Raw genomic sequence first — 21,541 nt, forward strand, 5'->3', positions numbered from 1 at the left:
TGGAAGTGAAGTGAATAATGACACAGTTACACAATCACAACTTTATTTTAAGGTGAACTACTCTTTTTTACTCTTTTAAGAGAAGAGGTAACTTGTACTGCGTGTAGGTTTCCACTCTCCTCTGCTCATCCCTGATGGAGATCTGAGATGAGAAGATGTGAAAATGAGGGACAGATTTTAGGACAGGAGTTGGATATTAACTTGTCAAGCAGATGCAATAAATGAGAGAGCCCAGGAATAATAGATTTAGGAGAGGCAATAACAGGCTCTAGAGAACTACACTGAAAAAAACTACTTGTAAGATTTACTTAATAAAATCCTCGTAACAATTTGCACAAGTATATTTTAAGTAAATTTTACTGCCATAATATCAAGTACAACTTACGTGTCATTATCAAGTAAAATCTACTTAGTATTGAACGTAACGCTCATGAAGAAATTAAGTAAAAATTACCTATTTACATTTCATTTAGAAGCTATATTTATTTAAAGTAATTAAGTAAAGTTTATTTATTGTTTTATAATTAGGAAGCTTGCTTTTATGAAATTATGAAGTAAATCTTACCATTTAATGAAGTAAATAAGTAGATTTTATTTAAGTTTTTTTTGTTTTCATTTACTTAGTTTTATGAAATTATAATACTCCCTACAATTATGTAAACATTGCTAATTTCTTGAACATAAATTAACATTTTCTCTATATTTTTCACAAATCACACAATTAAAATACAATTAAACAGTTTATTTATTTTTCAGTCATCAAAAAATTCTTCATACAAAAATGGACATTCACAGTCATCTCTTGACACAGGTGCATTCAGTAAAACTTCAGAATTATACTGTAACCCTTGTTTTAAACATAAAAATGTATTTAAAAAAAATTCATGCAAAACATTCAACATTCAAAACAGCACTCTGAAATAGTGAACTTTAAAGAATACTGTACCATTACAACTTTAATGTATTAAAACATCAACAAATGAAAGTTTAAACAGTTATATCATAGTATATCAGAGTTTGGTATTTTACACATAAAGCCCTGTTTTCAGATCGTTTCTGATTAAATAGAACGGTTAAGATTGAAATTTGGACACATGCTTCTGGCCCGAGAATTTTCGGTTTCTGTGGTAGCAAAAAAAAACAAAAAAAAACATTTCCGTTGGCGGAGTAATACCGTACCTCACAGCACATCCAATACAAGTCAATAGAGTTAGACAAAAACTATGATAAAACCTGTTGGAAAGCATATTTTACAGCAATTTTTTGTGCGAGCACATCAGTGAACACCCCTGACCACTCGGTGAGTTTCACGTCTTTGTAAACGAAAGTTTAATGCGTTTTAGGAAGGATTGTTCCAGTGCACCTATGCATTCATCTTCGGAACACAAATTAAGATATTTTTGATTAAATCTGAGAGCTGGATCACTCCTCCATAGGCTTCTAAGACACTATAACTTGCTGGCCCAGAAAATGTATTAAAGACATCGTTAATATAGTCCAAGTGACTACAGTGGCTCAATCTTAAGTTTATAAAGCGACGAGAATACTTTTTGTGCGCAAAAAACAAACAAAAATAACGACTTTATTCCACTTTTCATTTCCTTCTCTCTGGGCCTCGGGTCTTTTCACGTAGTGTTTAAGCGCAGTGCGTCTGTGTTGTACGTCACACGTAGGCTCACTATTGGGCGACGCTGGTCATGTGTGTGATACGTGGTGACGAAAAAAGTATTCTTGTCGCTTTATAAACTTAAGATTGAGCCACTGTAGTCACTTGGACTATATTAACGATGTCTTTAATACATTTTCTGGGCCAGCAAGTTATAGTGTCTTAGAAGCCTATGGAGGAGTGATCCAGCTCTCAAATTTAATCAAAAATATCTTAATTTGTGTTCCGAAGATGAGCGAAGGTCTTATGGGGTTGGAACAACATGAGGGTGAGTAATTACTGACAGAATTTTCATTTTTGGGTGAACTAACCCTTTAAGTGTAAAATACCGAACTTGTCCTTTAAGAAGGCTGGATACATCGATTGGATCTTCTCCATCAGCACCATGGACAACCAGTATTTTAATGATGTGCTGAGTGATGTCACTGCAGCTGTCCTCCTGCATACAGTTTAGAAAAAGAAAAAATATAATTATTTTGAGAAACAAAAATATAAAGTGACTTCATTATCATAACAGAATGAACACACACATAATCGAAACCATATGGTCTTTTTTAGTATGTTAACCGTTTGATGCGTACGATTAAACCGGTGTGATTATATAGTGCATTTCAGCCATTTAAATACACCTAAGTATAGTTACCACACACATTGTGTAGGTAACTATAAAGTTTACTCTCTTTTTTTCTCCCACTTCACCGTATTCAGTAAGAAAATTCAAACTTTTCCATACAACAGTCAACGGTAACTTATAACGTAAAGTTAGGCCTACTTCAGCAGCAAAGCGGTTAACGTCAATTTTAAGGCCTAATCATGTTAGCAAGCTACTAGCAGTTACAACGGTATCCAATCAGTTTGAAATTTTTACACGAAAAACAGTGCTTTATCTATAAAACTATTGAAAACTTTTCCGATTAAATATACGTTAACTAATGTAACTTAGGAAGTGAAATGTAAGGGTTATAACGTTAATGTACTGTGGATAACCAAGACGCGTTACACTAATATGAGGTCATGTTATAAGATGAGCATTAATGTTTATTGAGTCACGTAAACAAGAATCATCAATCAAAATCCACACAGACCCATGTTTTATTAAAACAGAAAGACAAACTTACCTCAAACACGACAAAAAGCAGCCACGCAGCAGCTCACCAATCCGTCTGACCCAAAGTGGCAGTTAGACTGTCTTGTCCAAACACGCATGTGCGGATTCAAACGCGCTATACTTTTCGATTAAAATTTACTTAAAATTACTATGTTTATGTGAAGTGACTATAAAATGTTTAAATATTACATGCAAATATATAATAAGATTTACTCTTTCCAACCAGTTAATTTATTACATGAATTAAATGTGTAGATATTTAAAATTTTACTTAGAAAATTCTAGTTCTCATTGAATTTTAATTTTATAAAGTAAAAATTATGATGGTTAATTTAATATATATTACTATACCAAAAAGTTCGTTTTTACAGTGTAGTAAGAAAATTAAGTTTAAGGATATAGAGATAAAAGCACTGTTCCAAAACCTAGCAAATTGTAATCTCAACACAAAGTCTATATCGAAATCGATCGTTGAGTTGAGTCACCCAAACGCTACAGAATAGATGCAAAATGCTATTTGTATGAATTCCTGAAAAGTGTAAAAACTCACGAGTCTGCTGTCACAGAAAGCAGCTGCCAGTGTAAGGCAGATAGATAGCTCATTAGGTTTTGGAAAAGAGCTAGAAAGAGAGATGTAAATAAGATTTGTTTTGCCCTTCACTGTTTATCATCACAGACGGTGACTCCTTCAGAAGAACTGGTGGGCCACCACACCGACATCATGGGAGATCCATGGGTGGGCAGCACTGACTTGCTTCCAGCGTGATAATATGGGCTCACAGTCCAAAAATGAGTCACTTCACTCATATCACACCTCTATCCGCTCACACACTCCTTCTCCTCATCATAACCCCTTTACAATATAGTCACTTTCGCTCTTCTTTCGATTGTTCTAAAGCATACTCTCATTCCAACTATCTAGGAAGAGAGATGTGCCTGGTAGGTTACTTCAAATGGTAATTTCACACACATTTCAAACTCCTTAGTCACACAATTTTAGACACATAATGAAAAAGTTTTTTTCCCTGCTAATAATATATAATATATATATAATATATAAGCATAATGACATATGACATTTTAAAATAATTTTATGGTATACACACAAATACATATACATATAATTAATTTTATTTTTTTAAAGTTGTTACACATTTATTGTTTAATTAATTTATTGTGAGTGTTAATTTTGGACTTTGTGTGCATCTACATATTATGGGATTTTCTCTCCAAATTTCAACACATTTTAATAGTTTTCCAGCACTAATAATTCATCATAATTCAATAATTCAACCAACAATGTGCTGTGTGTGTATGAAAAAGAAGAGTTTTTACAAATGTGCATGGATTAGGCAAAACTGGCAGGTCAAATTTGGTTCAAGTATAGAGGCTTGTTGTGAGGCTCATTCTGAGAGCAGCTGTGTGTGTATTCAATCTAAAGGTGAAGTGTTTCATTTTTGCAGTGTTAAAATACTACTATCTCAGCTTAATATGAAGCAATAGCATGAGTAAGCTATGCTTAGGCTGATTCCAGCAACATTGGATAGATGTTATATGCAAGCTTGATTTCACACATTGTTGCATTACAGAATGTATCAGAATGTGATTCATAATGCAACGCAAGTACGCATTGTCATGTTGCAGCTTATTACGGCCAAGAACCTGCATATTATGTAAACACAAAAGTATATAATATAATAACAATAATAATTATTTTTTATAGCTATATGTGTAGGCTATATAATAACATATATATAATAATTTTGGCCAAATTGTGCAGCCCTACAAACAAGCACATCAAACTTTGAAATTTAAAATTTTAATTTGCAATCACAATTTTTATCAAGAAAAAAAGCGCAATCATTTTTTTTTTTGATTTTTAGAAAGCTTGATTGACTTATTGACTCATTACGATTAGAATTCATTGAGCCGCCCGTGGCGTCTGATTCATAGTGTGTGCGCGTATGAACAGATGAAACTCAATCTCTTATACGCCATCTACTTCCTCCTCACTGTACAATAGTTCACAATATCCCTCTCCATTCTCACATTCCCACAGCCCATTTCTTTTGATTATTCCTTTGTACCATTCTTATTTCTGACTTGGAGTGACTTTTAAGTGAAGTTAGACTCATCTAAGGCTTTTTTTGCACAGTGTGAAATCTCTCAATACAGACAGACCTGCACTTTTACAGTAAAAAGCTTTGGGGAGGAATGGGCCTCTCAATTGCACCTTTCTACAAAGAAAGAAAAAAATACAGCCGTGTTCCAAGGACTGGTCACTTTTTCTTTTTTTTAGACTCCTCTTTCATGTAAAAAAATAGCTTAGAAATAAATCTAAGTCTTGATAAATCTTGATGCTTTGCGCATCTTCTTATACTAAAGTCACTACTAATGATAACACAACAGTCACAGTGATGCCGATAGGCTGTATTTAAAATAATGATCAGCCAAGAGTGAAATGTCTATTTCTATGATGGATTCAGTGCAGAACAGGAGAGCAGCTTTACACACATATAGTATTTGTCTATTTGGGCTCAGTGTCATTATGGGAACAGCCCTTAATACACTCCAAGTAAATGACTTCCCATTTCACTGGATTGAAAAATGCTGTAGTTTGCCAAACTCTGGAGAAATGAAAGAACATGCAAAAAGATGCATTGAATTTCCTGTCCATGTGATTTGGAAATGATTCATGACAAATTACTTCCTAAAATGGATTCACAGCATCCATATACAGTATATACATATACTAAGAAAAATAAGTCACTATTTCCGCATGAAACATCCTTAACTCTTTTGCCTTGCAAAAAGAGAATAAAATTAATTAAATCCTTTATGTATAACAAAGAAACAAGGACACAGCGCCAGCCGCCAGTGAACCCATGTACATATGTATTTTCAGTTACTGAATCATTATCCAATATCCATTGCGTAAGCGCAATAGTATTTCGCAAGTGTGATATATTGCTTTTCTATAGTTCAATATGCAAGGCATAAATACTGATCACTTACATTTTAGGCACAATATTCCCAGTTACTTCATCTGTTTCTGCTCCGTCAACTAAAATAACTCCAAATATCAAAGCAGTCTCCAAACAATGCACAGTATGGATTCCGAATGAATCAGTGTTTTAAATGATTTGGTTGAGTGAATGATTCACTGACACACTCATAAACCCATTTGCTGCCAAGTGCCAACTACAACTAAGTAACCCGCAGAAAGAGTCTGAAAAATCTTTTCTAGTTTTTTCTCCATTTTTTATTTCTCCCAAGGAATAGGAGAAACATCTGAGACAAAGAACTTCCAGGAAACACAAGAGAGACCTCCATTAAGAGCAATGAAGAGCAACCATTAAGTAAAAAAACATCTCTGTGATTTAATTGTTAAGTAAATTAGGGAAAGCTCCATAAAATAAATAAGAGATTCTGTCCAAAAACAAGAAGTTGCTGTGTTTTCTGATGTGCTTTCTTTTGGGACCATAAGGGGGATTTTATCACAGAGTTTTGACAGATGGCATGAAAAAAAAAAACGAAGAAGAGAAAATCCATTTAAAATAAAAAGCCACAGATCTAATCCCTTCATTTATTTTCTCTCTTATTATGATGCCTAAAACAAAATCAAAGAATCAAATCTTCATCAATCCCACCCCTTCATCTGTCTCTCTCTCACCCTGATTTAGAGTTTCTCCTCTTCATTCTCACCAAATGATTCTCTCAGCAGCTCCAATACTTAATTCACACAAATCGCACTTATGAGCAACAAGCACGCACAAACCCACCGAGAGTGTTAAAACAAACAAATAAACACACACAAACAGAGGAATGCAGGACTAAGTACATTAAAAAAACAGTGCAGACAAAGTCCACAATGCAACCTGATCATATTACTATAGATATAGGACATGACTGAAGGTCAGTGGGCAACAGGTGGACGTTTCAAGTCTCACAATCATCACACGGAGACACTATTATTAGTAGCCCCATTGCAACCGTATCCTAAACACCATTTCTGACAACTCAGCAACTTTCCATCAACACAACAAACGATTTGTCTCACATTGCATGAGCATGACGGCAGCTCCGTCTCTCCATCCAACACTTTCATGATCCAGGGACACTTTTTATCACCACGGCAACAACACTAATATAACATGCATTTGCTCGTGACTTTACTCAGATCTCAGATGGTTCCAGCTCTATGAATGCATCACAAAGGGGTCATGAAATAGAAAAATCCAAATGTCCTTGACATTTATTTACACTTTAGAGGTTACTATCAAGAAGGTGTACTCTTAATAACTCATGTCTATCAGTCAGAAGAGTGATACTGCTGTGGGAGAATGTCGAGAAAGATTTCTTGACAGAAAGATATTCTGTCCCTGGATGTAGACAAACTAAATACGAAACTATTATGAATACATGACTGAAGTTTATTTTGATGTTCCAGAGCAATTGAACGAGAAAGTTAATTTGTTCGAGTTATTTCACACCACCAGACTGTTTTCATAATTATGCTCAACATGCTGCCTGTTTTTCTAAATATATTTTGTTGAAATCTATGGCAGGGCCATGTTTGTCCTCTGAGGCAGCACAGGTAAGTACATTTATTAACAATCTTTAAGAGTGTTTGTAATAAACGTCATCATACAGCCAGCATATATAACGCTATCAAGAGACCAAGTGTATCACTGTTAGAATGCTGCTAATAAATCAATATACATGGATTAACAATGTTTTCTTGAGTTTAATATTAATAAAGTGTGAAGAAAGCAAGTATTTTCTGCCTCGGGCTTAAACACATATGTCTCTATTACAGTGCTGGCCATCTTAAGCATCAAAACATGTCAAACATACTGTGGTGAAGGGCATGGATGCATTGCGATGGAGCTCTTCGATCACCGTAGTGGGTGTTTACTTGTGTTTCTGTAAGAGGTAACGACCCTCAAAACAGACTGTGTTTGACATAGTGAAAATGAGGGTGGAAAATCAATTTTACAAATATTTGAATCTTTTTGGTAAAAAAAAAAAAAAAAAAAAAAAACTTTGTTAACTTCATAAGCTAACATCCAGAAACATAATTTAAAAAATCAGAAAATTCATTTCATGACCCCTTTAAACAGTTTTGGACAAATCGCAGATTTTTAATGGATGTAATTCCCAAGCACATGCACATGATGACAGACCCACCTGCTGGAAGAGCCGGGCTAACCGTAGGACACAGGAACGCCTGGAAGCTGGACGCACAGAGTTCGCTTACCGTCCCCATAGCTCAACTGTCCCTGTTTCACTCTGATGAGTGTGCGATTGAGCGACAAGAGAGAAAACACAAGCTACTTCCCCTTTTGTCCGAAAGCAGAACTGTTGATACTTATATAACGCTCTTCTTTATCATTAATTTTCCTTTGGGTTTTCCTGTCTGACAGATTCCAAAGCAAAGATCCACAGCACTGCTCTCTGCTCTGATGTGTGCTGGTCTTGCAATCTCACTCACTGACTTCTCTCCTTGTACAGTCTCTCCTCCTTCTCTCTCTCTCTCTCTCTCTCTCTCTCTTCATACTCACCGCCACTTTGTGTTTACCATGCAGGGCTTTCTAAGCTCCCCCCCTCTGTTTCTCTGTGTCTACGACCCTTTCTCTTTGAAAGTCTCTGCTGTGGTGCTGAAACAGCTTTGGTAGAGAAGGATTTACATAGACATAAGCACAGACTCATCAACAGCTCCCAGAACACCTCCCCACTCACTCCCACAAGCTCAGAGGGCAGTTTAGTCAGAGCTCAACCATTTCGGGCATCTGAGCCATGCGTGGTTTTGAAGGGCATGTATATGTTTACTCATGGAGCATCACAAGATCACCCACCCCATCTATAAATGTACGCCTGCAGACACGTGTACATTATGTTAGGTTGAGACCCTCTGAAACCCACATGCACCCAAATTGGTGCTTTTGCATCAGTTTACATTTTCTGTTTTGTGTATGTGTTTGTATGGTTGTTTCAATGGTAATTGCTTGTCCGTATAGCATTTTAATGCAATCCTTTACTATTTCATACACTCTTAAAGAAAGGTTCAATGGGGTTCTATATAGAAGGTTCTAGACTCAATTTTAAAGAACCTTTATGCCAAAAAGGTTCTATACAGGAGAAATGTCTTAAATTACAGTATAATACTTTCATGTTTAATGGTTATTTAATTTTTTTTCTAATGATAAAGTAAGTTCTCATGCAGTTTAATTCAGTTAAATTTTAAAAATGAATAAATTTTTTTTAAAACTAAATCCATAAAATGACCCCATGATGAGAACCCATAGAGTATGAAGTGCCTGACAGAACTCTTTAAGATAATACAGAGAACCTTTTTTTTCTAAGAATGTATGACAATAAAAAGTCACTTCTGTAAATATTCACGCAGGGCTATGAGAAAAATCTAGTTGCAATTGTGATGTTTCTGAAAAGCATGCATGACTTAAAAGAAATGGTGTTTGTGCAATACTATTAAATCATAAGACCACTGAATATTGCTGACTTGTTACTGGTCATGTGCCATGAAACAGGAACAGAGCATTACCCTCAAATAACAATCTCAGCTTTCCAAAAACAAAACAAAATGTTTTTAGAATGAAGAGTAGCCTGATTGTATGCATAAAATTCTTATTTTTTCCCCCTTTTGAACACAAATTATTATTATTATTATTTTTTGTGAACTATTCCTCTCATATACAACACGCTTTCTGTGCTCTTCAAAGCATATGTATTAAACCATAATATTTGACAATGTTTTGCGCCTGTAAAACCATCTGGGAACATCCCTAAAAGTGATCTCAGAGGGGAGGCAATTGGGAGATCCTGTTGGAAAGTCCACCCAACACTTCCCAGTTCACTCTCCTCATTTTATCTTCTGACACCCTTCCTCTCCTTCCATTCCACCCATGTATTTATCACACCATTCCAATCACACCTATCCACAATAATACATTTATTTGGAAATGTACTTATACTACACTATTTGTAACTCTTTCTGATTTGTTTCTTTCCCTGAGATGCATTTCTGAAGGTGTTAGATTGTGGTTAGATAGACACTGGAGATTGGAGGCACTGACACTTTCCACCAATTGAGTGAGATTAAAGACTTTTAAAATGCTCAGAATATAATTAACATGCAAATTATTAACATGCAAAACATTAAAGCCATTAAATGATTAATTTGACATTTAGCTGAAGCTATTATCCACAGTGATTCATAGCACACTTCTTACAGATACAGCGTCTTTAGAACAATTTGGGATTACGTGTCTTTCTCAAGGACAACGGAGATCATTCTTAAACCTACAACTTTTTGATCATCAGACCAAATTGTTAACCTATAGGCTACACCACTCATAAGGAAGTGTGCAGGTTTTGGTGTCCTCCTGTGTCTCTTTTCATCTAAAAAAATTATATAGTCATCTTTTGTCTCACTTTTGATCAGTTTAATGAATCCTTCAGTTCTTTAAAAAGAAAAGCACAGCTGAGCAAATCAGGATCATTTTATCATCACAACCTCACCAACAAACAAGACTGTTCACAGCCTTATCCATCTGCAGTGACTCAGGACTATAGAGAAATAAAAGATTTTTCCTTTCTCTTTTTTCAGTCTTTTCTAATTGAACACTAGGCTGGCACCCTGCAGCTAGGGGAAAGAAAAGAACAGAGGAAAATGACATGTGAGTCGCATTTCAAAGGTTAGTCAGCAGTGCTTTTACCCAAACATCAAGACCTAAGACATTTCATGACATGTCTGTGCCAAAGCCCTCTAACAAGACATATAGTAGTACTGTCAAAATCTGCAGCCGTGCTAAAACCAAACGAACAACAAAAGATCCTTTGCACCAACACCCTCAAAACTGAAGAAAATCAAGGTCAGTTATGAGCATACCAGCATGAAAATTACACATATAGCGAAATCGAAATCAATCAGGATACAGTCACAAATCCAGTTTAAGCATTAGAAAACAAACCGACACACAACTATGTTTTTTTTTACCTTTGCCACAAATGTATTTCTCAAAAATGCTCTGATGAAGACGAAGTCTATGTGTCTGCACAGCTGAAGTACTAGAGGACCAATAAAGGCCTGCCCAGTGTCAGCAGAGTCTGGCAAGTGTTGGGGTCGTTCATTCGGCCTCTCGGTTTTGAAAGGCGCACCGAATTGTGAAAATGAAAGGTTGGATTCTGAAGAGAACCACGATGGTCAGAAGCTTGGGTTTCCCCATCAAAAATGTATTCCAAGAACACTTTCTGCTTCATCATTCTGAAACTAACACTTTTTTGCCCATATGTTTCAGTGAAATGTGCCCCAAATACGTCCAGTTGCTCTATTAATTAACTGAGACTACAGATGCACAAGATTTGAAAATGAAGATTAGGCTAAATTATGAAAAAATGACAAAAGAAAAAGAGTGTGTGCTAAAGAAATCACATACTCTTAAACATTTAAGAATATATATACTGTATATATATATATATATATATATATATATATATATATATATATATATATACAGTCGTGCTCAGAATTAATCATACCCCTGGTATATATGATCAAAAATGGCTGTAAAAAATAAATCTGCATCGTTTATCCTTTTGATCTTTCATTCAAAAAATTGGCAAAAATCTAACCTTTCATTGAAGTAAAATAATTGAAAGTGGGGGGGGAAATCACATTATGAAATAATGTTGGCCAAAACTAGTTGGCCACAATTATTCATACCCCTAGAATTTTTTATGAATAAAATATCTCTGAAGTATATTCTCATTAATATTTACCTTTTTTAGCACACATGGGTGACTAGGAACATGAAATTGTCCAGCTATGACTTCTTGTTTCACATGAGTTTAAATATGAGGAAGCACAAAGGCCAAATTCTCTGAAATCATTCATCACAATGAGTAAAACCAAAGAATATAGTTTTGATTTGCAGCAAAAGATTGTTGAGCATCACAAAACAGAAAGTGGCTGTAAGAGAATAGCTAAAGAATTGAAAATCCCCATTTTGACCATCAGGGCAATAATTAAGAAGTTCCAGATGATGTTACGAATCTGCCAGGAAGAGGACGTGTGTCTATATTGTCTTAATGGACGGTGAGGAGGAAAGTCTGAGTGGCCAAAGACTCTCCAAGGATCAAAGATGGAGAATTGCAGAGATTACTTGAGTCTTGGGGGTCAGAAAGCCTATTAAAATAAATCAAACAACCCCTACATCCCCACATGTTGTTTGGGAGGGTTTCAAGAAAAATCCTCCTCACTCCTCCAAAAACAAACTCCAGCATATTCAGTGGTCAGACACGACTGGAACTTCAAAAGGGACCTGGTTCTGTGGTCAGATGAAACTAAAAAAGGGCTTTTTGGCAGCAAACACGCTAGATGGGTTTGGTGCACACAAGGATAAAAAGTACCCCATGTGTACAATTTAATATACCATTGGATCTTTAATGTTGTGGGCATATTTTTCTGCTGGAGGTCCTGGACTCAGATACATGGTATCGTGGATTCTATCAAATATAAACAGATAAAAAATCAAAACCTGACGCCTTCTGCTAGAAATCTTATAATGGGCCGTGGTTCGATCTTCCATCAGGACAACGGTCCAAAACAAACATCAAAATCAACACAAAAATGTGTTAGGGAGCACAAAATGAAGCTTCTGCCATGACCGTCCCAGTCCCCTGACCTGACGAGTGGAGTGAACTGAAGAGAAGAAGCACCAACATGGATCTGGGAATCTGAAGGATCTGGAGAGATTCTGCGTGGAGGAATGATCTCTGATCTCTTGTCAGTTATTCTCCAAACTCATCAGGCATTATAGGAGAAGACTCAGAGCTGTTATCTTGGCAAAAGGACATTGCAAAACGGTATTTAATAAAAGGGTATGAATAATTGTGGCCAACGTGTTTTGGAGAAACACATTTATTTTATAATGTGATTTCCCCCCCACTTTCAATTATTTTACTTCAATGAAAGGTTAGGATTTTGCCAATTTTTTGAATGAAAGATCAAAAGGATAAATGATGCAGATTTATTTTTTACAGCCATTTTTGATCATATTTACCAGGGGTATGATTAATTCTGAGCACGACTGTATATATATATATATATATATATATATATATATATATATATATATATATATATATATATATATATATATATATATATATCACATTAAATACACACACACACATATTATGTACAGTGCTTAACAAATTTATTAGACCACCCAATTTAAGGTTTGTGCCACAGCTGCCCTAAACTAACAGTATTGGTGATTACCAAAATAATTTATATTAATGGTTAATCCAGCAGTATGTGTAAGCTCTTTAGTCCCAGTTGGCCAAGACAAAGTCCAGACTTGAATCCTATTGAACAAATTTGTAATTTAGTAGATTCAACGATAGATTGCACAAAAGTTTAATCAAAAGCAAGTCTTTGGGAACAACAAGAAATAACTGATTTGCCTAATAACTGAAAATAAAGTTTTAGTTTAAAAAAAACTAACTTGACAGATTCCTAAAATATTTGTGTTTTCTCTTTATTATGACAAGTGGTCTAATAAATGTGTTAAGCACACACACACACACACACACACACACACACACACACACATACATACATATATATTCTTTTGTCATAATTTAGCTTCATCTTCATTTTCAAATCTTGTGCATCTGTAGCCTCAGTTACAGTTATTAACAGAACAGATGGACGTATTTGGAGCACATTTGTATATACAATATAAATTGTAATAATTATATGTATTCAAATTATAAAAAAAAAAAACATAAAACCTTTGGAATGGTTTAAATATGCAGCAAACAACTTGACACTGGTACCAATCACTGATGAAAATATTTATATATATTCTGATGCTTTGCATGTTTAAAGAAATGGATTTTTAACAAATTGCAAAACATTTTGTGATAACATTTCATGAGAAGTTTTACAGCCCATCTACACTGCAAACAAGCAATGTGACAAAACAACACAATTATAATCAGCGAGGCAGTCTACACTGCACTATAATGGACACGCTCATATGCAGTTTAGACAGAATCATTCATTATAATGGATGGCTTTCTGGTTTCTGGTGTTGTGATGCTCATTTACAGTGCAGAAACAGAAGCACAAATGAACTGTCCCACAAATCCAGACTGTTGTGAAGAGCCAGACTTTGAGTATCCCCGCATTATGGTCATTTCTGTTCCCCGGTGGATACATTGTACATTAGGCGAAATTACTGATAATATTTATCAAGCAAAACAATACAATGAAAGTACACACAATACAAATAAGGTTCAAAGGAAGATAAATGTAGAAGAGCAATTTGGCAGTAATGAGATACCATTTCCAAGCCAAACTAGCATCATATGCCAGCAGTAAAAGCTTTCATTTAACATCTGTGATATCTGCGGGTTCGTCTTCCATAGAGGGATGAACCAGTTTTAAAAAATAAATAAGCACATACACACGCACAACCCTTATGTGACAACTCTTAAACGAGCATTTCCCAAACAATTAACATTCTGTCATCATTTACTCACCCTCATGTTGTTCCAAACCCGCATGATTTTCTTTCTTCCAAGAACCACAAAAAGTTTTATGCCATGATTCAATTAAAATTTTGACATCTTGATGACTGTGACTGATTCAGTTTTTGGTTCAGATACCTCTAGTCTCCATTTACTGTACAGTAATTTTATTTTACAGTACATTATTCACAATTCATTCTGTTCTATAGAAGGAATAAAGTAACACAGGTTTGAAATGTCATGAAGGTGAGTAAATGATGACATTGAGATCTTCATTTTTTGGTTGAACTAAACTTTACTAAACTTGTAACTTGTAATCCTCCACCATTAAAGAAGTATTATAGTACATAAGTAACAACAACGTTAAAATTCTGCAAATAATAGTTCATTAAAACCTTTATCTTTATGGGATGATCTAGTCGTTGATCATGGCAGATTGTATCTAACCCTTTCAAAAACAGGACAAATGGGAGGTCGTCAGGCTGTTGGCTGCTACTGACCTAACACTCATATTTCGAGCCCCAGTCGCCCCGTGCAGGAAAGCTGCCGTTTCATCTCAGTCTTTTGAGGATTTCTGCTTCTCTGGAGCTTAAGATTAATGAGAGAGTGCTAGAGAGACTTTAGAAGGGAGAAAAACAGCAATATTTTTTGGATTATATCAAAGGGTGCATGGAGAAGGAAGGGTGAATGATGAAAGCCATAAGGTGAGCTTCATTCCAAGTAAAAAATGTAACGAACACACTGCAGTTTAACTTAACTTTGTAATATTTATCTATGAATTAAATCGCATTATACTGTAGGATTGGAGGATTTGACAGCCCAGAGGATTCACAAAACGAAGACATGACAATGACATTCCTAAACCTATAGTGTAAAAATATACACCATCTTTTATTCCACAAAATGCATGCAGATTTTCTATATACTGTGTCATGATGACACAAAAACCATGTGGTTTGATGAGCCTTGTTTTGGTGACTAGCGAGATTCAATCTCAAACCTACAGAATGGGAGGTGGGTAAGCCGGCAGGCAGGCCCTGTAGTTTAATGGCTAGAATCCCAGATGATACTCAATGGACCAGCCTACGTACCAGAAGCACAAGTTACAGCAGCCTTGGTCTCGCTAGCAGAGCGACGCTTAAGCATGAGAGGTGCTTAGGACTTAAATGCACACTCAATGACTAACAAAACCCCTACAAAACCCAAGCATCATGACACAGAGTGGTCACTATGCCAACCAGAAACAAACTCAGCTCATATAGGCACTATATCTCTCTATTTTCCTCTCTTTTAACCCTAACATGCATCCATACATCAATCCAGCAGAGCAGGATACTGAACTTAGTATTTAAGAGATTAATGATTTATGCATTTGTATGCCAATACATTTTAAACGCACATTTTTTAAATACATTTTTATATTAGAATATTTGCCAAGTCCTCATTCATCACCATTACATATTTAATGAGTTATACAGAATAAAGAAAATGTCACTTTTCATGCACTTTTGTTTTTGAGGAGAAAAAAAAAATCACTTTCTTTCTGTTATATGACCTTTAAAAGCTATTTTAAAAAGTGGCATGACCACATGGTTATTATATCATCTTATGACATGCTTGAATTTTGTGATCATTTGTCTATGTGTAGCCTATATTAATGAGCTGGATATTTTGTGGAAATAGATGCCATCTACTGGTCATTTTGTGTTAGTGTACAATTTGTGACTTAATACCTAAACTCCATCAGTTCATCTACATTAAGAAATCCAACTATATCAATCGGTTTTGTACTCTTTCCATATATACTTTTTTTTAATATATATATATATATATTTACACTGACATGGATGTCTTAGTTGGGAACTAATTTAGAATCTGTTTGTTAATATAAGCCTGCTCAAGTAGTGGACAGAAAAGTAGGACACTAGTTTTAACTTTAGATGAAGCTAAAATTGGATTTTGTATGTGCGGTCTTCACTGTAAACAGTCTTCTTGATTTTCAGCTAACACGTAAACCCTAAAATGCACAGACAGCAGAAAGTTTGGCAGAGAGAGTACATCAAAAACAAACCTCTGTTCAAACTCTTGCTGTATCTAACTGGAGCAACAGACTGCCAGGGAGGAGTTAACATCATTGAGTGACAGCTGAAAGAGGTAAAGTGAGGACAAACTCAAGAGGTTTCCTGTGGAGCTTTGCTCTTTCCTGGATGTGACACTTTGCCACGTCTGCAGCTGTAACCGTGGTAATGAGAGACATATCCCAGTCCCACATACCTGTCCACATTCACAAGTCTGCTCAGTGGATAAAATGATCATTTTAGAAGCTGAACTTGCATTTGGTGTTTCTTTACTGGCAGTGAGGTGTAAAACTAGCATTTAACAGCTAATTAACTGATGCACTACTGAAAAGACCACTGCTATAAATCTGTGCATGAAGAAACCTCATCCTCTCACGTTCCGATCCCTCTGCCTCTGAACATGAAGTCAGTCTGAAATATCCAGACATTCTTTTCCATTCAAAAAGATTTATATGATCCAATACTGTTATCAGTAATCATTTATCAAGACTGATAAGCTAAAGACAGTGAGAGAAAGGAAAAAAAATAAAGAGGGAAAGATCAAGAGAGGTTGATTTTCAGAACAGACTTTTACAAAAAAATATAGAACTTTTAAGGAGGACCAGTTATGCCCTTTTACAAAGTCTTGATGTTTTTGGGGTCTACTACAATAGGTTTTCAGGTTTGAAAGTAAAAAAAAACATTATTTTTCACATATTTTACATTGTTGCAGCACCTCTCTTGTCAGTAACGCTCTGTTTAGTTCCCGTCTCTATAAGGCCCCTCCTTCCAAAAAGTGCAATGTGCTCTGATTGGTCAGCTGGACCAGTGCGTTGTATTTGATCAATTAATTTGAGTGTGTTTGTGGCAATGTCATGACTCTTACCATAATCGCAAGTTTCAACACACTACTAAACATTTCTCAATATGCTTTCTTGTCTGTAATTGTGTTCGTGTGAAACTTCATCAGACGCTACCCCAAGTACTGTTCCAATTCAAAGTTCACATCTAGCCAAGCACAATTCAAATCCCCGGATGTGTTCTAGATCCGCCCCTTTTATCGAGGATGCATTGAGAGGTGACTTGTGCGGACTTGAGACAGCCAGGTATCCCAGAATGCATCTTGCACCAACCAGCAAGCGTCAATAGCGGATGAGAAAACCCGCGTAATTTAAAAATATTACTGGTTATTGTGTCATGAAATGTAGTTTTAAGAGTTTTTTAAGCGAGAAAGTAGTTGTTTAAAGCTCAAATCTGTGGTTTATTTATAAAGTTAGCGCCTGTTTGATTTGACGCTTTCGGAGTTATGAGATCCAGGCTATCAGGGGGCGCTCAGCGCTCATTAACCCCACCGAGAACAGCTTTACCTCGGCTAGTCCGCTGCCTCTGTCATCTCTGTAGTGGTTAAACATGAGATATAATTCGTCTTGTTGTGTATATCTAACGGGCAATCTTTGGTCTCATGAATCTATAAATCAGAGTACAAATGCACATATTGCCTGAACCACATATTAATGGTTAATATTTTTAAAATGTAAATGAAAAGAGGTAGGGTTGTGTTTTATATTTCGTTTTGTTAAAAATACATGCTGTGTAGATAATCAATGTACGCGTTGTTGCCTGAACCACATTTGAGTGGCGATTAATATGTTTAAGATTTTTTTAAATGAAAAGAGGCAGAGTGGTGTTTTATAACATATTTCGTTTTATTGTTGCCTAAAATATACATACAGAGATAACCGGAGTGACGTTATCAAGAACACTGCTGTACCATTTGAAGAATCGCCAGACTTGCGTCCTCCCGTCCTCGGGAGTTCGTTCTCCTGAGTCGAACTTGGCAAGTCTGAACTACCAAGGACGCAAGTCCGAAATTTGTGTACTTGGTATTAAGAAACGCCTCAGGCCTCGCTCCTTTTGTTGCGTATGCCTTGGGTGGGATTTATTTAAATGAGGAATATTGTGGCGTGTTCGTTCCTAGAAGAAAATTAAAGACTACAATCAAGGCGTTTCAGGGAATTCAGAAACATTGCGCATTGATATTGAGAATAACTCCCTTTGGAATAGACTTTGTGCTTTGTAACTTTGCAGGCCTTTTTCATGTTCAAACAGCAAAATTTCACACTAAAGAAAGTTAAAAAAGTAAAACTGCATAAGAAGTCCTCTTTAAGGTCACTTCTAAAGGTCAAGGGTGATCATGGCTTCTTTTGTGCCAAGGTTGTAGAACGGCCTATCACTGTTAGTTAGGTCCTCTACCATCAACACATTCAAACCCATCTCATTTCTCGGGCCACTGCTGTAATGTGTTCTCTATTTGTTAGGTTTTAATATTTAGCATCCAAATTAGCCTATGTTTATCGGATCTTAAAGGTATAGTTCACCCAAAAAATTAATTCTGTCATCATTTACACATACTCTTGTCGTTGCAAACCTGTGTAACTTTCTTTATTCTGTAAAACACAAAGGACGACATACTGAAAAATATCTAAACAATGAATGTTTTTTGGACCCCACTGACTTTAATTTTTATGGATAAAAACATGCGACTACAGTACCAACAAGACCACTAAACACTCAAATCATAAAGAGGTGAAACAAATATAGAGTCTAACGGACAAATGAGCAGTCATTTCTATTATGACTCAAGCTGTTATGGAAATGACAAATACAGCCCTAAGATTGTGCATTTAATGTGGGTGTGGTGTATTTAGTTCCTGCTGCTCGTGAAATCATTTCATTGTCTTCAACGAGACTTCAGGAAACTTTAGGAAAACTGTTTGGTACAAACTTCTAGAGCTTCTTTGTTTTCTCTGCTTTTAAACAGGTGTCACTTTTGAACAGGTTTCACTCTTGTACAAAAACAGACATTTAACCACTCTTCAAAAGCTCTGTGGTGCGTCTGTTGTTTTCACTCAGGATATCCTGTAACATCATTTCTGCTACTCTGACATTCTACAAAAAAAACAAAAAAAGCAATGGAAAAAGCAAAAATATGTTACTGTGGGTGTGGGCATAATATAGAAACATACACCATGTCAGAAAAAATACAATTTGAAGAATTTTGGGTTTTCAAAGGTACATTAAACATAAAAAAAACTAACTCAAACCACATATTTTTGATATACTGTATAAACAGCATTTAAGTGAATGAGATCAAGTTGGGTCATCCTCTACAACAACACAGCAACATATCTAAATTTATGATGACTCTTTCAAAGCACACACAAATCCTTGGCTAACTTTAGCTTTAAAAAGATACATATGAACAGAAATAGGTGCACACAAACCAAATATTTGGGTCAACAACAACTTGTCTGTCATGTCAACATGGTGTCCCTACTAACAAACTTAGACAAACATTGTGTTTTAATAAGTCACTGCCAGCATGCAAATGTTTGCTTTATTATTTAGCATCGACCTTGGTCTCATTTGGATTCCAACTGAACACAAACTTCTATTAATCTGCCATTGTTTTACACCATAATGCACTTTGACACGCCGCTGTCAGTCTTAACACGTTATTCAGTCATATAAATCTTTAATGACATAAAAACTTACCATAATCGTCCGCGTCCATCCTGCAGCGGTGTTTCACTCAGACAGCTCTAGTCTTCCTCCGCCAAACACACTCAACATCACTTGTCAGTCGCGCTGCTCTTTTCTCTTCCAGGTTACTTCTGCTCCACTCACGGTGAACTGTACACACACATTGGCCGTGTCTCAGAACCTAGTGAGTCGCCTACATAGACAGCATTTCTTGGCACCATGAGCGCGCAAAAATGGCCCAAAAGGCTGCCTATGTAGAACGCTGGCTGGGTTTTTAGACACAGCCAGCCTCTTTAGTGTTGTGAACACCAATATTTATTTTATTTTATTTTATTTTATTTTATTTTATTTTATTTTATTTTATTTTATTTTATTTATTTATTTATTTATTTATTTGTTTATTTATTTATTTATTTTTATTTTTTATTTTTTTCATTTATTTTTTATTTTTTATTATATTTTTATATATTTTTTTATATTTTATTTTATTTTTATATTTTTTATATTTTTTTTATTTTTATTATTTTTTATGCCCTCTGTGCTTTCCTCTCTTTTTTCCGCCATGTTTTATTCTGTCCAGCAGGAGTCTCCACAACCTCTTGAGAGATTGAAATAAGGGCTTTTAAATTACACTAATGGTTTGAATGTAACCATTTAAGCCACTTTTACATTACATTACATTTTACATTACATTACATCATTTTTTATTTTTTTATTATCATCCATGGGTTTGAAACTTGAATGCTAAACATTATGCTGTTGTCACCCATCAGAAACCATAAATACAATAAGATTTTTTTTTGCTGTCATTAACATTAAGTTGGTGAAGTTTAAAAAAATAAAATATTAATAATTAAAATTAAAATAAAACATCCATGCATTTGCAACTTGAATGCTAACAATTATGCTATTGTCACCCACCAGATACCATAAATACAATAAGATTTTTGCTGTCATTTTCAAATGAAACATTAAGTTGGTGAAGTTTTAAAAAATAAAATATTAATAATTAAAATAAAAATAAAACATCCATGCATTTGCAACTTGAATGCTAACAATTATGCCATTGTCACCCACCAGATACCATAAATACAATACGATTTTTTTCCTGTCTTTTTTGTGTTGGTGTAGTTTTAAAACATGTAATTTCTCCTACGCATTATTTTGTTAAGCATATAATTTTACTTCCTAGATGGTATTTACCTGTTGCACATTAAATACTGCCTTTTCAGGATGATACATCTAATTACAGGATTTAGTCTTAATATAAATTAAACAGTGGGCTCACATAATAAGTGAATAAATGTTCTGCTCTTCTGCTTTTATTCTCATCTCCTGTATGTCTGCAGCCTCACTCTATTGGTAATTGTTTAATGATTGACAGAAGCAGTAATTGTTATTCCAAACACACAGAGCCAGACAATAACCTCGCTATGGTCCTATAAGAAAACCTCTGTTGGAATAATGCAGTCATATTTTAAGAAAAGCCAGACTGTAATTTCTAAATCATTACGTAAAAAATCCATATAGAGGCGCAGATTAGTTCACTGTTGCCACTGTTTACAAATTGACCATCACAAGAAAGCTTGGCGTTTCATTGTATAG

At 35.3% G+C, this 21,541-nt stretch overlaps 1 protein-coding gene across 2 annotated transcripts in view; it reads right to left on the reverse strand.

The window, feature by feature from the left end:
• The window catches only part of cyth1b (cytohesin 1b), a 67,120-nt gene extending 47,034 nt beyond the window's left edge, over positions 1-20,086 (reverse strand). The window contains exon 1 of one of the 2 annotated variants that reach the window (XM_084135413.1): positions 19,949-20,086. In XM_084135413.1, the coding sequence (XP_083991539.1) occupies positions 19,949-19,967 (19 nt within the window). In that variant the 5' untranslated portion in view covers positions 19,968-20,086. Of the gene's footprint in view, positions 1-7,964; positions 8,180-19,948 lie in introns of those variants that run through there. The other variant, XM_084135411.1, reaches the window with a different exon arrangement.
• Positions 20,087-21,541: the final 1,455 nt, after the last annotated feature.

This window comes from Abramis brama, assembly GCF_963993115.1.
Source record: "Abramis brama genome assembly, chromosome: 14".
In the NCBI taxonomy this organism is placed as follows: domain Eukaryota; kingdom Metazoa; phylum Chordata; class Actinopteri; order Cypriniformes; family Leuciscidae; genus Abramis; species Abramis brama.